Source organism: Typopeltis vanoorti, chromosome 18 (genome assembly GCF_054136105.1).
Source record: "Typopeltis vanoorti isolate ZY-2024b chromosome 18, IOZ_Tvanoo_1.0, whole genome shotgun sequence".
Lineage (NCBI taxonomy): Eukaryota > Metazoa > Arthropoda > Arachnida > Uropygi > Thelyphonidae > Typopeltis > Typopeltis vanoorti.
In genome coordinates, this window is record NC_143566.1 from 77,327,166 (window position 1) to 77,343,122 (window position 15,957).

The following is a 15,957-nucleotide window of genomic DNA, read 5'->3' on the forward strand; positions in this document are numbered from 1 at the left end:
AAGACAGCTGACCCATCAGTAAATAACCTGTTTTAAATTTCACACTGGTGCCTGATAATTTTCTGTTTGTAAAATCTAGAATGCCATCTTGTTTATTGCCCAGCATAACCTTAACTGTCTGTTAGATTTGTGGCATACTCCTTGACATTCCGGTAAGCATTGCATTTTCTTATTAAAAGGAAAAATAATGAGATGTTATTTTGTTTTGATACAATTTTTATGTTAGACTAAGTGATGATCACTTTAACTTGAAGCAGAACACAAGCCATGAAAATATGGATTATCCATAAATAAAACTTAATATGAGTTTTAATTACATGCTTTTTATTCCAACGACAATAGAATTTTCTCCCCAGTGTTAACTGTAGAGGAACGTATAGAAGAGGACTGAAAATACGGTGGCACGGCAGTGATCATTTTCCTGCTTTAACTTTTTAGTCAAATACTACATCTTAGTGAAATACCAAAAGACTGGAAGACAGGCATCATAATACCAATTTTCAAAAAGGGAGATAAACGAAGGTGTCCAAATTATAGCTACAAAATCTTCACATGCATTATACAAGATGGAATCCAGACTTTAATGAATGAGGCAATCAAAGATCAAACAGGCTTCAGACCTAGGAGGTCTATAGTAAATAGACCATATATTTTTACAGTTAATAGTCTGGCTGAAACTTACTGGGCATACAACTTGCCTATATACTGCAGATTTGTTGACTTCAGACATTTCATTCCATTGACAGAAACAAAATGAACATTTTAAAATCTGTGATGTTAGATTCATAAATACAAACCTTTATTACGAATTATTATAGATACCAAAGCAACTATCATATTTAATAAATAAAAACAGACAAATTCAAAGTAGAAAAAGGAGTAATTTAGTCACCAAATTTATTCACTTTCTTGAAGAAATATGCAAAACCATAGCTGAAGAACCAGGTCTACAAATGGCATAGATATGAACCACATTAAATATGCAGATGAGAGGATATTATTCTTGCAGAATCTTGATCACAACTGGAAAAGACAATGAAAATTTTAAATGAATAGTGCAAAACTTTTGGAATGAAAGTCAATCTAAGCATAACAAAAGCAATGAAAATAGGAAGGGATGAGGAAAAATTTCAATAAACTCAGAAAATCATTTACTTGAATAGGTAAAGCAATTTACATATCTTAGTATTCTCATTACTCATAACCTCGACAACACAAACAGTAAAATACCAACTTGACATAGGATGATATAATATGAATAAATTAAACAAAATGTGTAAAAAATAACAGCATTTCAAAAAGCCTCAAACTGAAACTCTATAAAACCATTATTATACCTACAGTAACATACAGAGCTAAGATTGAAGACTCAATTAGAAAGAAATACAAAAAATCAGAGCATTCAAAATGAAATACTTAAGAAAAATAAGACTCGCTGGTCAGAACACAACAAATGAACACAAATTAAACCATAGATAATAGAGAATATAATTCTTAAACAGCAATCAAGATGGTTTGGACACCTCTAGAGAATGTCCTCTAGATGAAATGTAGCCACTGAATGGAATTATTGGAGGAAGATGATCAAGAGGCAGACCAAAAAAGAAATTTATATGCTCTTTGAAGTAAAGGTCACAATTATCGAGTTTCAGAGAGATGACAGAAATGTCCAGATGGCAAAGATTTCTTATTCATGCGGGACTCATCCTGTCATCTAACAGATGAAAAAGATGAAAACTAAAATATTAAAAATTACCCTCTCTAAATTACATGTTTTATCTATCTCTTTTCATCTAGTAGCAGTTGACAAATTGTGTTAATGTTCAAATATCTTGTTTGCTCAACCTCCGAACAGATAGCTATCTTGGAAAGCTTAAAATTATGATTTAGTCTTATCCAGCATTGTTTTCTTTCTCTCCTAGAAAACCTTCTTACATGGCAGTGTTGCTTTTAGTTAGTTACTGTGGATTGAGGATTTAGTAAAGTATGCATCAATTGCCATGGTCCATGTTTTGCACACCTGCTCACATAATTTAATGTCACATCAGTTGTCTCAAGCATCATATTATGTCAGTTATTTTAGTTAAGTATTTGTTCAAGTTATCCCAATCTATTGTTGTATTTAATTGTTATTGATTACAGTTGAATCACCATGTTATTACAGCATTTCATAGTTTATTTTTATTGTATATATTTTAATAAGTGGTAATGGAATTTTTAAATTGGTTTTGGTGGTCCAAGAGTATTAAAAAAAAGAGTTAAGAATTGCTGGTATAGTATATTGCAGAGCCAAGGTGCCTGTGAAGAGTAATGATAGTTATGGAAGTAATGATAATGCAATGGTTTTTCTATATATTAGAGGAGTATTAGGAATAAAAGAAATGAGGCTGTAGCATTGAATAACTCGGTCTGTCTAAAAATTACTGGTATTGGTGAAACTTGGTCGACAAGGAAGATATTTTGACAGGAATAAAAAATGAAGGATATGGTATAATTTGATGGAATAAGGAAGGTAAGCAGGCTAGTGGAGTGTTATTTATCTATAATAAGTGATGGGTTCTACCCTCTGAGAGTAGAAAATCAAAGAGAAAATGTTATTGATGAATTTGATAATATATGGTGTGAGATAGAGGTAGACAGGATAGTGGATGTTGCCATAGGGAGAGGTTTAGTTTGTAAATTGCAAAACTAATTATCATTATGGAGAATTTTAACTATAACAATATAAATTTGGCAGATGAAATAGTAATAAGGGTACTGAATTTCTGGAATTTGAGGGGGGGGGGTATGCCTTAGGCTGCATGTGATGGAGGGAATGTGAGGATCAAGGTTTTGGAATTGGTCAAGTATGACACCTCAGTCACAGAGGATCTGATCCTGACTAAGATGTCATACTTCTCCCCATTTAGTGAGAATAACTGTATAGTCCTGACTTAGAGGATGAATAGGCATGCAGAAATATTAAGGAGGAAGGAATTTGTGGAATTAGAATAGGTGATTATAATACTTAGAAACTAGCTTGGGACAGCACAGTGGATGGAAGAATTTGAAGGAGAGAGAGAGAGAGAGAGTGAGATCAGTAATCGTGGGAGCTGGTTAAGGTATATTTGTTAGTAGCAGTGACAAATCGCATTTCCCAAGTGAAAAAGTGATTTGTAGTAAGATTGATGGCAAGGGAAATCGAATTGGAATTGCAGATGAAAGAGGTTATAGAAGACGCAAAGAAGCGGAGAACAGTTGCATCAAGAGCATGAGGCTCAAGGTAGAAAGGTAACTTGTGTAGTAAGGAGAGAAAAATAAGAATACAAGAGAAGACTAGCACTGCATTCCAAGGAGAGCTGATGGCTAGTAGAAGGAGAAATGACTGATGATCTTTGCTGGAGGGAGACAGTAATTGGATTGTCTGTGCAGATGACATAGTAGAGCTTCTTAATGATCACTTTATTAAGATTTGATTCTGTTTTAATCCTAGAGGAATAGGGAGAGTTGATGGACTGGAAGTGAATGAAGAGGAATGGATACTGAGCACTACAGTCAGCAAGACTAGATGGGAATGTGCTATAGAAGAGTGGATGGAGGTATCAAACTAGGCTTCTTTGTATTTCTCCTGTGGCTGTTATTTTGGAAGAATAGGTAAGAGCTTGTATACAGAATTGAGCAGCGAGGGCCATATTTTTTATCAAGGCCACAATGGATTTGTCAAGGGACACACTTGTTGGATTAATCTGTTTGCCCTTCATATTTCATATTTAATATTGCAAGTTGAGTGCATTGATTTTGATATTGGGCCAGTGGATTGGAAATTGGCTTTTGAAGATTTCAGGAAATCGTGTGTGGTAGGTATCAGGGAGGAGGAAGGTTATAATTTGGATTCCATAAGGTTTGGTACTGGGATCATTATTGTTCATCTTTTATGTCAATGATATTGTCACTGGATTATTCAGGATATGAAGATTATTCAAATCCTCTTAAAGAGCCACAACATCAGCAGTACTACAAATAACTCTCAAGCTTCACATCATTTGCAAAAACTGAATATCTCTATATAGTCCAGTGACAATATCATTGACACGAAAGATGAATAGTAATGATCCCGGTACTGAACCTTATGGAACCACAATTGTAGTCATCCTTCTCCCTAATTATGGCTTTCAAAGCAATTTCCAATCTACTAACCCAGTATCTACGAGGGTTGTTTGAAAAATTTGGTAAATTTCCAATAGACAGCTACACAATTCGTTCATTCATACAGTGTCAGCACATATCTTTTTTCATGACCCCTGGCAAAATTTTAGCCACATGCAATGTGTAGTTCTCATTTAGCAAACATTTAAAATGATCGTGTTTTTCATAAAAATGGAGAAAAACGAGTTTCATGCAGTGATAAAGCACTTTTATTTGAAGAAGTGGACAGCTGCACCGATCAAAGCCGAGTTACATGCAGTTCGTGGGGTCTATTCATCAGCATTAAAGACTATTTATTTTTGGATGAATGAGTTTAAACGTGGTCGTAAGTCCATCAAACATGAAGCGTGCTCTGGACGCCCGACTGGGGTCACCACGAAGGAAATAATAGACAAAATCCATGGTATCGTTATGGAAGACCGCCGAGTGAAAGTGCGTGAGATTGCTGAGATTGTAGGCATCTCAACTGAATGGGTGTATAATATCCGGTTTACGGAAAAGTCGCCCCAAGCACATTTCGCCCCCTGTAGATAATGAGTAGGTTACAATAATATAAGTACAGTCAACTCTTGATAATTTGAATTTTTATTGAAGTCCCAGTCCCTTTAGTGGAGATTCAATGTTAAACTCTCTCGATTACTCGAACTGAACTTCCGATAACTCTAACTTTTCCGAACAAATTTTCAAAATTACATTCGTGTACAAATTGTCATGTAGCTTTTAAACTAATTTCTCCCCTTTTGTATATCTTCAGGGTTCTCTTTCCATTGTGAAAGTATTAACTGTTAATCCTTTCACAATGGAAAGAATACATACTTGACCACTAGGGCAATAGTCACGTGGTTAGTGACGGACATGGGGGAGTGGACAGTGTGCATTTGCTGTTTTCTGCGCCTCATTATCGGTGGTGCATCGCATGAACAAGCTGAGTGTCGCAGGCAGTGCAATATCTACATATTATTTTTGCATCTTGATTGATTAATCCTGTGTGTACAATGGCAAAAAGTGTTCCATAAATAAGAGGCAAAAGAAAATTGGTAGATGATGACAACCACATTTACGTGTTTTCAAAGAGAACTGTAGATGAACAACATGGAATCTGGGTTTGTGAAAAACGTTCCACCTGCAAAGGGTGTGTTTGGAAGGCCCAGTTGTAAAAGTCGTAACTAAACATAACCATGCAGCTCAAGCTGCAAGGTCGGAAGCATGGCAATTGATTGGTCAAATTCGGCAACATGCAACAACCATGAACGAACGGCCACAGCAAATTGTTACATTAGTAATTGCAGAGGCTCATGCCAATGTCACGGCATTACTTCCTAAAAAGGATTCACTTAAACGAACCATTTGTCATGTTCTATGCAACAGTGGTACTCCTGCTTTACTGAGCAATCTCCAGGACCTATTAATTCCACAAAATTATCAAGAAATTATTATTGATGGCAATGTACAACAGTTTTTGGTGTATGATTCTCAGGACGAACTGCTCCCGGGTTGCATGCTTATTTTTTCCACTAATAACAATCTTCAGTTATTGGCGCATAGCCAGGAGTGGTTTTCTGATTCAACTCTTTTAACACAGTACCCATGCATTTCCAGCAGCTTTATACAATTTATGTGGTTCAATTCAATGCAGTTATTCCAGTGGTCTATGCGCTTATGCCAAACAATACTCATGCCGCATACGTCAAGTTGCTTCAAAAAGTTAAAAATCTACAACTGGGTCTCCAACCCCAGCGACTTATGACAGATTTCAAACAAAGTGCCATGCAAGCCTTCCAACAAGAATTTCCTGGTATTGTAAATACCGGTTGTTTTTTTCATCTTTCCCAAAGCATTTGGCGAAAGGTACAGAAGGTTTAAAAGCCCGATATGAACAAGACCATGAATTTGCTTGTTGGATCCAAATGATTCTGGCATTGGCATTTATTCCTCCTGCTGACGTTATTCAAGCATTTTAAGATTTAGTTGAAGCCGATGACTTCCCCCATTGAAGCTATGGTAATTGCCAACTACTTTGAAGATACATATATTGGAAGAACAACAACGGAGAGGCCGGCAATTACCCGTTGTTGCCATCGAATTGTGGAATGTTAACATACGAACATTGAATGATCAGCAACATACCAACAATGGCATGGAAGGGATGGCACAGGGGATTTCAGGAAATTTGTGCTACTTTATTCCCAAATATTTACCGATTCATTGATTCTTTAAAGAAACAACAAGGGCTGCACAATTTCGAAATTACACAACTAATTGCCAGTAATTCAAGCAATCAAAGAAACAAGAAGTACGCTGCAATTTCTGCTAGAATCAAAACAGTAGTCCAAGATTTTCAAAATTGTAATGTAATTGATTACCTTAGAGGCATGGCATATAACTTCAAGTTTTAAACAACAATAATGTGCATTTATTCTATTAAAACAAAATAAATTAGAATTATTAAAAAATTAGGTGTATTATTTACATTTTTGTAGCCTACTCATTATCTACAGGGGCGAAATGCGAGGGACAACTTTTCTGGATCCCATAATATCCTGCACGAAAAATTGCACATGAGAAAGCTATGTGCCGTGGTTGTTGAAAATCGATTAAAAACTCATGCGAAAAGATATTTAGTGCAGTGTTTAAATCGCAGTTTGCTGGATTTTTGTGTCAATTTGTGACCACACACCTGAGTCCAAGCAGCAGTCAAAACAGTGGACAATGCCCAGTGAGAGAGCACTGAGAAAAGCGAAGACCGTTTTTTCACCTTCGAAGATGATGGCCACTGTTTTCTGGGATTCCCAAGGAATTATCATGGGAAAAGGGTAAGACAAGAGTGGCAGTTTCGTTTTATAAAGACCATCTCTGGTTAATTGTACTGAGATCTCACCAGGTTTGAGAGGGATAAAGTAACCTTGAGTATACACAGCAGATAACAAAAATGATATCCTGAATGGTTGAGTTCTTCTGTTAAATTCCATTTAAAAGAAGAACTGAAGAAAAAACGGCTGAGATTGGCACACAAAAATTGCTCTTTCATCAAGACAATGCACCATCGCAATGGCAAAATTGCAAGAATTGAGGTTCAAATTGGTTCCACATCCACCGTATTCTCCGGACTTGGCTCTGGATCCTAAATTTCAAATTTATTTGAAATTTAGGATCGACAAATGGGGACTACTTACTATACTGGTGGAGCTGTACTGGAAGAAGCGGAGGAAGCAAAGGACCTTGGGAGTAATGGTTGAGAGAAATTTAGAGGAGGACATTGCAAAAGTTGTGAAGACTACCCAGAGGAGTGTTGCAGAGATAAGAGTGGTAGTTTCATTTTATAAAGACCACCTCTGGTTAATTGTACTGAGATATCACCAGGTTTGAAAGGGATAAAGTAACCTTGAGTATACACAGCAGATAACAAAAATGATATCCTGATTGCAGAACATTAGTTATGATGGTAACCTGAAGGCATAATCTTGCACAGTCTGGTAAAAAAAAAAAGAGATGCAGAAATGACATGGTTGTGATATTTAAGTTGCTGAGAGGTATTTATGGATTAACAATGGAGAAATTTTTCATATCGCAGAAAATGAGGGGAAGGAACAAGAACATAGGTCATCCTGAGAAGTTATGAAAGGAAGTAGTTTTATAATAAGGCAGGACTGCGTTGTCTAAGGTAGACACCCCATGATGAATCATGACTGCATGGAAGCCCTGAATAATAAAATTACTGATATCCTCTACCTCTACTCAAAATCAAAATTTCATCTGCGTGTATCATGTATTGTGATATAATGAAGAATGGGTGGATCTGAGGAGACAGATTATTTGCTTACCAAGATTGGTAATTTCATCATTTTGTGTGTGTTATGGTACAGTTTTGGGAGAGAGAATATGTGCTATTCAACTATGGAGTCAAATATTTTTGTTATTCAACATTCTGTAAATGTAGTAATAGTAGATATAGTTCCCCACCGATTAGAGGTCCCTCGACACTTCTGCGCATGTCAGAAAAAGGAGAATCCATTCCGATAATAGGGTAATCAATGTCTTCAGGGATGTGTTTGTTTATTATTACAGGTCGGAAAATTTAGCTTTTCTTTTATGAACATTGTAGTTTATAAAGTGAAACTATTTTGCTTGTATAACAGTTTGAAAAATGTACGTAGAGTATTAACAAAATTAAAAAAGGTATAGCATAAAGCAAAAATTTAACTAAGTTTATTTTTAAGAAAGTTTTCTATAAAATAAAATAATTATACAGAAAAACAGAAATTTTTTCAAATGAACTTAGATATTCCAAGCTTACAGTTGAGAGAACTGAGACACTTTAATGTCCTAAACCGATTAATTATTTATGACTTGTTGTGACTCTTTTAACAAACCCATGCAAAAAAAGGTTGGAAAAAAATACCATTATCAAATCCTTTTAATCTTCAGAGTCATCTGAATCGGTGTCCGAATCGTCATCACTTTCACTTAAACTGATCACCAAAGGTTCGCATAATTCTTCGATAATTCCATCTCTGTCCCAATACATATTTTCCAATGAGGTGACATGAAAGCAATATTTTCCCCAGTTTTGAACTGTAATATTTTCAATCGCCTGTTCTGAAAGCTTAAAAAGTTTCGACATGTCAATATCTCCAGTTACGTTGCGATGGCGAATGAAACATTTCACTTCTGGCCAAAAATACTCATAGCATTAATATCGCAATGATATGGTGGTAGTAGCCTCAAAGCTAGAAATCTATGCTCTTTGAGCATCGTGTCGAATTTAAATAGTTAGTTGTGGGCAAGTTTCTTTTGACCAAATTAAGCAATTCAATTTTTCGCATATCTAGGGGAATGAGAAATGTTATTTGCAGAGAGCCAATCCATAAGAACTTGCTTCTTATTAGACCAATTTGGAACTTTGTTTAATTGAATAGTGATATGAAGCGTTATCAGTTATAACAACAGCATTTTTAGGAAGGTTTGGAATCAATTTTTCTTCTGCCCACTTATCGAAGATCGTAGAATTCATTTGCCTGTGGTAATTGGCTTTGTATAGTAAGTTTGAATTCGGTAAAAATACCCATTTCTCCACCCGCACACAAAATTATCATGTGGCGCGAGGCATTTCCGGTTTGTAGCACTCCACATTCTTCTTTAGACTGCCAACATTTTCCATAAGTTAAATTACTATCAATTCAAGTTTCGTCTAGATACACAATTGGTCTTTTCTCCTCCCTGAAACGTCTTATTGCTCTCAAATTCTGCGTTCTAGATAAAACAATGTCACTTCGCTCCATGATAAGGTTCCTTTTATTCTGGGACTTTTTAAAACAAAATCCGATTTCATGAAGTATTTTCCTTAAAGTTTCTCTTTTCCAAGGAAAATTAATTTTTTCTTTAAGCACAGGAATCAATTTCGGAATGGTTGGCACTCTTTTCTCAACCACGTAAAATTCACGAATAGTTCTTATAACGTTTACATCAAAATCATTCAAAGCTACAGTTTCGATGGTTTTCTTTATTCTGGCGCTTTTTTTTAGGAGATTTAAATTTTGGCTTACCTTCACCTTTTGATTCCCTATGAATTCTTTTAACAGTCGACCCCGATACACCCGCAATTGCACTTGCACGTTTTATGACTTGAGAAAGAGGAACATGGAGACGATTCTTTTTCTCAAAATGTCAGCACATTATTCAATATTCTTTTGCAAGAGCTACTGAAACGTTTAACAACAAAACTTGTTGAGTGTACTGGATCCATCATACAAATTAATAAAAAAAAAAAATAATGCAAAAAGGTGACAACAAAAATCAAGCTAGTACCAGTACATCGACAGACAAGAAAGCACATGATTTTGCAGTTGGCGACCAATTCGTACATACTTCATTTCTTTCTCCCCTTCAGCATGAATCGACTGTTCTTGGCAAAATGCCAAGAAATTGATATTTGATATTTAACAAATATGTTAAATATCAAATAGAATCACATATTCAAAAGATGAGAATTGTGAGAGATCAGTTTATTTAATACTTACTTATCCCTTTCACTCCCTGCAGAGCATAGGGCCTCAATCAATGCTTTCTATCGGACTCTGTTTGCTGCCTCTCTCTTAAGTTCACTCCTGGATCTTCCCATCTCCTTTATCTCCATCTCGGTCTGTCTCCTCCAGGTCATCTTGGGGCAACCTCTTTTCCTTTTTCTCTCTGTGGGTTCCATTCCATGGCTGTCCTAGCTATGTCTTTATCAGGATTTCTGATAGTATGTCCAGTCCATTTCCTCTTTTTTATTTCTATTGTGATACTGGTTTGGTTTGTTCTGTTCTTTCCCATAATGCCATATTTGAAATTTTATCTGGCCAGTATATTCCAATATTTTTCTTAGACATTTATTTATGTATACCTGTAGTTTGTTTGCATTTTCCATAGTTAATTTCCAGGTTTCTGATCCATATAGTAGAATAGTTTTAACATTAGTGTTGAAAGCCTTATTTTAGTTTTTAAGTTTAATTCTTTGTTTCTCCATTTGTTTTTCATCGTTCTGAAGATACTTTGAGCTCTTTGTATTCTGTTTTTTATATCTTCTGTTAGTGGTACTCACCACTAATCCCAGGTAGACAAAAGTGTCTATTTGTTCCAGTGATTCTATTATTTTAAAAGTTAGATTTTGTGTAGGGTTTATCTTCATTATTTTTGTCTTTTTTCTGTTTATTTTTAAGCCACATTTAAAAGCTTCCTGGTGTAAGTTATCTATCTGTTGCTGCTTTTGAGCTATCAGACATATGTTGTTTAGCAAAATCTAAATCATTTAATTTGTCCATCCCCATTGTATATTTATATTATTAACCGTTGTGTTTCTCATCACTCAGTCTCTTACAATCAAAAATATTTTGGAGAAGAGTAACCTTGTCTTACACCTAATGGTATGAATTTCTTCGGTCAATTTTTTATTATTATTATTATTTCGGGCAACTCCAAGGAGTCGACAGACTCATCGAGGGAGGCCCTAACATCATGTCAAGAACAACTATTTGACATTCACACAGTATCTATCATACCTCACCTTGATCTCATTCATGGTCATAGCACCCACAAGACTCTGGCAGCTTATTCACCCATTCAACACTCGCCAAGTAAAAAACCTAGCTCTGACACCCCCTGCTAACCACATTTTTGCCCAGCTTCCACGTATGGCCCCTAGTCCTCCCACCACCAGTTCTATTCTCAAAAATATCTTCTGGATTCATCTTATAGAAACCCTTCAGTAATTTGAATGTCTCAATCATATCACCCCTTTTCTGCCTATCAACCAATTTTTGCAACCCACAAATCTTCAACCTGTTCTCATAAGGTTCATTCCACAGACCTGCTATCATCTTGGTCACTCGTCTCTGGATCCTCCCCCCCATCAAGAAGAAACCCTGGCGGCCATAACTGGGCACAGTAGTCCAGATGGGGTCTTATCATGTTTGTCTCTGCTTGTTAAAATACTTTAACAAGCAGAGACAAACAAGTTATTGTTCTCGATACAGAGGAACAATAACTTGTTTGTCTCTGCTTGTTAAAGTATTTTTCAGCAACCAAGTGATTTGATGAGCTGATTTAGCCACTTTTGCAATGTGCCCCCTAAACTTCCACTCCCTATCCACCAACACTCCCAAATTCCTGGCCTCATCAATCTCCTGGAGTACAGTTCCATTAATGTGATATACTGCTGCTAATCTTTTCACTCCAAAATGCATAACCTTACACTTTGCCACATTAAATTGACACCCATTTTCCCTAGCCCAGTCCTCCAAACTATCCAAATCATTCTGCAAAATTTTGACATCCTGTGCACTCACAATTGCTCTACCCAACTTTGCATCATCAGCAAACAAGTGAACACTTCCTCTCAGATCCTTTCCTATATCGTTAATGATCAAATTGAAAAGTAGTGGTCCAAGAACAGAACCCTGCGGCACACCACTAGTCACAAGCCGTCTTTTGGACTCCACTCCTGAATAAACCACTCTCTAGTATCTCTCCATCAACCTCCCTCCTATCCATCTCACAACCCTATATCCATCCCCATCTGCTCCAGTTTACTGATTAGAGTTCCATGTGTTATCCTGTCAAAGGCCTTGGCAAGGTCCAGTAGAATCACTGTGAACCCATTACCCTTATCAAGTTCAGCTGTCACTGTGTTATAAAACGTGAGCAAGTTACTGAGGCATGATCTACCCTTCACAAAACCATGTTGTCCCCCATACAGTATCCCATTTTCGTCTATCCAATCCTGTATTCTTTTCTTGACTAATTTCTCCAAGACCTTGACAGCGATTCCTGATATGCGAATCGGTCGGTAATTTACAAGAGCAGTCTTGGAACTTCCTTTATGCAGTGGAACTATTTTCCCCTCTTTCCACCCCCTCAGGACTTGAATTAAACAATATGGTCAAGGGTAATGACAATTCTTTAGCTGCTTCTCGTACGATATGAGCTGGTGTACCATTCAATCCCACAGATGTATTGACATTGAGGTTATGCAATAGACTACTCACCTCCACTTCATTCACCACAATTCCCATATAATCTATTGTTTCATTCATTTCTGCAATGTCACCACCTGGAAGATATATTCTTTCAAAAGGCTCGCTCAGTAATTCAACTATATCAACTGATTCGGTTACCTCCCTACCATCGGCATTCTTTAAAATCATTCTGCCATGTACATTTTTTCTTTTACTTGCAACATATCAAAAAAACTGTTTAGGATTTTCTTGAGCCTGCATGGCCAATGTTCTTTCGTGATCCTTTTTTGCTTTTCTTACCACACTCGTTACCCTTTTGTCCTGAACTTTATACCGTTCATGTGCCTGCCGGTCAGTTTTCTCCTTAAATTCCCTCTATAGTTGTTTCTTTTTTTGCCGCTCAAGTTAATGGTGTTATTCATAGATTTAACCCCCTACTTGATTTATTATTCGGACTCTAGGTATACAGTCAGCCATTGCTTCATGTAAACACTTCTTAACTGCCTCCCATGCTCTATCAACTTCTAGTCCTTGCAGTTGTACATACCATGGCACTGAACCAATCAATCTCCTAAGCTTGTCATACTTATAAGCCCGCTAATTCCACATGTACCCTGTCTTAATTGTAAATTCCACACCTTTAGCCATCTCCCAAGTCAAGACCCTATGATCGCTCTCGCCAATTGGGGGCAACGTGGTCATATTCGTTACAGCCAAATTCTGAGATGTAATTACTAGGTCAAGCCCTCTCTGACCCCTAATATTTTCCATTACATGCTGTCGTAGATAGTTATCCCTTAATAACCGCATAAAATCCAATTCCTTCCTCCCACGTGTCCTCTGCTCCTTCCAATCAATATGATACCATAGTTGAAATCTCTCATAGTAATTACCCTCCTTCCACTCATTTCTTCTATTTGCTTATACATGCTATCTACACCATCTATTCCATCACCTGGTCTGTAGCAGCACCCAACTGTATATTTTGTTCTGCTAGTTTCAATCTCACACCAAATAGCCTCAAATGTGCTCTTTTCTCTATCCTGCAGTTCCACTTCTTTTCTTCTTGGCTGTAGCTCATCAGCTATCATCAATAACACTCCCTCCCCCATTTTATTCTCCCTGTCACTCCTGAACACACAGTACCCCTCACATTCAATTCCACTAGCTGTGTCATCTTCTGTCAGCCATGTTTCACTAATGCCAATAATCTGTGGTCTGGAAGTGCCAACCAAGGCCAAAAATTCTTTCTTCTTGTTTCTAATGCTTCTGGCTTTTGTATACATGAATTGCAGAAGCCAATATGTCCCATCCCTATTTTGATGCCTTATACTAACTATTCCATTCTGATTAGTAGTCTTTACTACTCGCTTGGGCATATTACACACATTCACATACTGAACTGTCTCCCTAAAATCTGCATATATACCCCCCCCCCCTCCTGCCCATAATAACTCTAGTTTCCCTGATTCTGCACATTCACTTCCACTACATTCGACAACACCTTTTCAAGTCTTTGTACACCAAATCCATTCAAATGTAAACCATCCATTTTATATAAATTCTTTCGCCCATTGAACTCATTCCACACATCCACAAATTCCACACCACTCATCAAACATAATTCACTCATTAAGTCATTAGCAATTATGCCCCTCCTTCTATACTCTTCACTGTCATCTCACGGCAACAGACTCGCCATCCTAACTCTCTCACTCTTATCTTTTGCTACCTCAAGCAATTCCTTCGCATCCTCACTCATAGCCTTTTTGTTTCCTTTCAAATCATTTGTACCTGCTACCACTATTAATTCTTTCACCCACTGCTTTTGCATTCTAATTGACTCGCTTACATTCTTAACGTTCGCAACGGGTTGGTACGATTTTGTTAAACTCTGAACTAACACACCTCTTACTAAGGAATCTCCATACAACACATGCTCTTTCATTTTGTTTACACTCACTATCATACCCTTATTTTTTCTATTATACTTTTGCCGATTATTAGTCGGTATGCTTGGTAAACATTTTTGCCAATGCTCCAGCTGCTGATTGCCCTATGTATAGCTCCGCATAATAAAGATAATAAAGTTGCGTCAGTGTCATCATTTTTATTCTCCGATGATTCATTCAATCGTTCTGTATATTTACCTTCATTCTCACTTTCAACGCCACTCTCGCAGCTATCAGGTACTACCTCGCAAATATCACCATCATCATCATCAAATTCCTGCCATGTACCCTCAAGGGGTGTACAGGATATGACAGTACTACATGAAAAAATTACATCATTATTAACTTCCTATCTACAATTTTCCTCCAAATCAGTCTGTTACTTGTCAAGACTCCAACATTATCAGATCTTATATTTCTATCGTCTAAGGCACTTTGTACCGTATCAATCCACCTATCTCTTGGTCTTCCTCTGGGTCGTTTTCCTGCCAACCTGGCAGAGAACACTTGTTTTGCTAATCTTTCCTCTCCCATTCTATTTAAGTGAAAATACCACCTGAGATTAGCTCCGCTAACGCATTCCTGGATGCTGACAATGTCAAGTTCTTTCCTAATATCCTCATTTTTAATATGATATTGCCATTGATGCCATCTGTTCACGCCTCTAATCTTTCTCAGGACTCTCATATATGCGGTCTCTAGTCTTTGGTCAACTGATTTACTTCTGACCCAGCTCTCAGATCCATAGGTTAAAACTGGTTTCAACACTGTCTTGCATACAGCTAATTTAGTGTTCCGACTAATTTCTCTCTTATTCCATATGAATTTATTCAATTGACTTCCCACCATACCAGATTTGCTGATTCTGTTGTCTATTTCTATATTTAATTTACCATCTTCAGTAAAAATCGTGACTAAGTAGCTGAAATGTTTTACTTGTTCACAGGTTCTCCATTCACAAGACAGTTGACATTTTCTATGATTCTGCCTATTTTCATTGTCTTTGTCTTTTTATTGCTGACCTTCATACCATATCTATTACAACAACTATTCAATTTAGTCAGAGAATCTTGCAGACTTGTAGCAGATTTATTTAGAAGTATAACATCATCCACATAAAGCGAAGAGCTGACATTAACATCTCCAATTTTGATATCAGGTTTAATACCACTTTCCTTCATAATGTGATCCATATAGATAATGAATAACAGAGGGGATAATGTACATCCTTGTCTCACACCAGATTTAACATTAAACCATCTTCCTGTACTTCAATTCTAACTGCTGACTTACAACTCAAATAAAGACTAAGTATTGCTTGATATAAT

General features: G+C 36.7%; 1 protein-coding gene across 1 annotated transcript in view; it reads left to right on the plus strand.

Annotated features, from left to right (window-relative positions):
- The window catches only part of Der-1 (derlin 1), a 93,278-nt gene that overhangs the window by 34,797 nt on the left and 42,524 nt on the right, over positions 1-15,957 (plus strand). Inside the window, exon 4 of the mRNA XM_090408750.1 lies at positions 126-152. Coding sequence (XP_090264876.1) covers positions 126-152 — 27 coding nt within the window. The remainder of the gene's footprint in view (positions 1-125; positions 153-15,957) is intronic.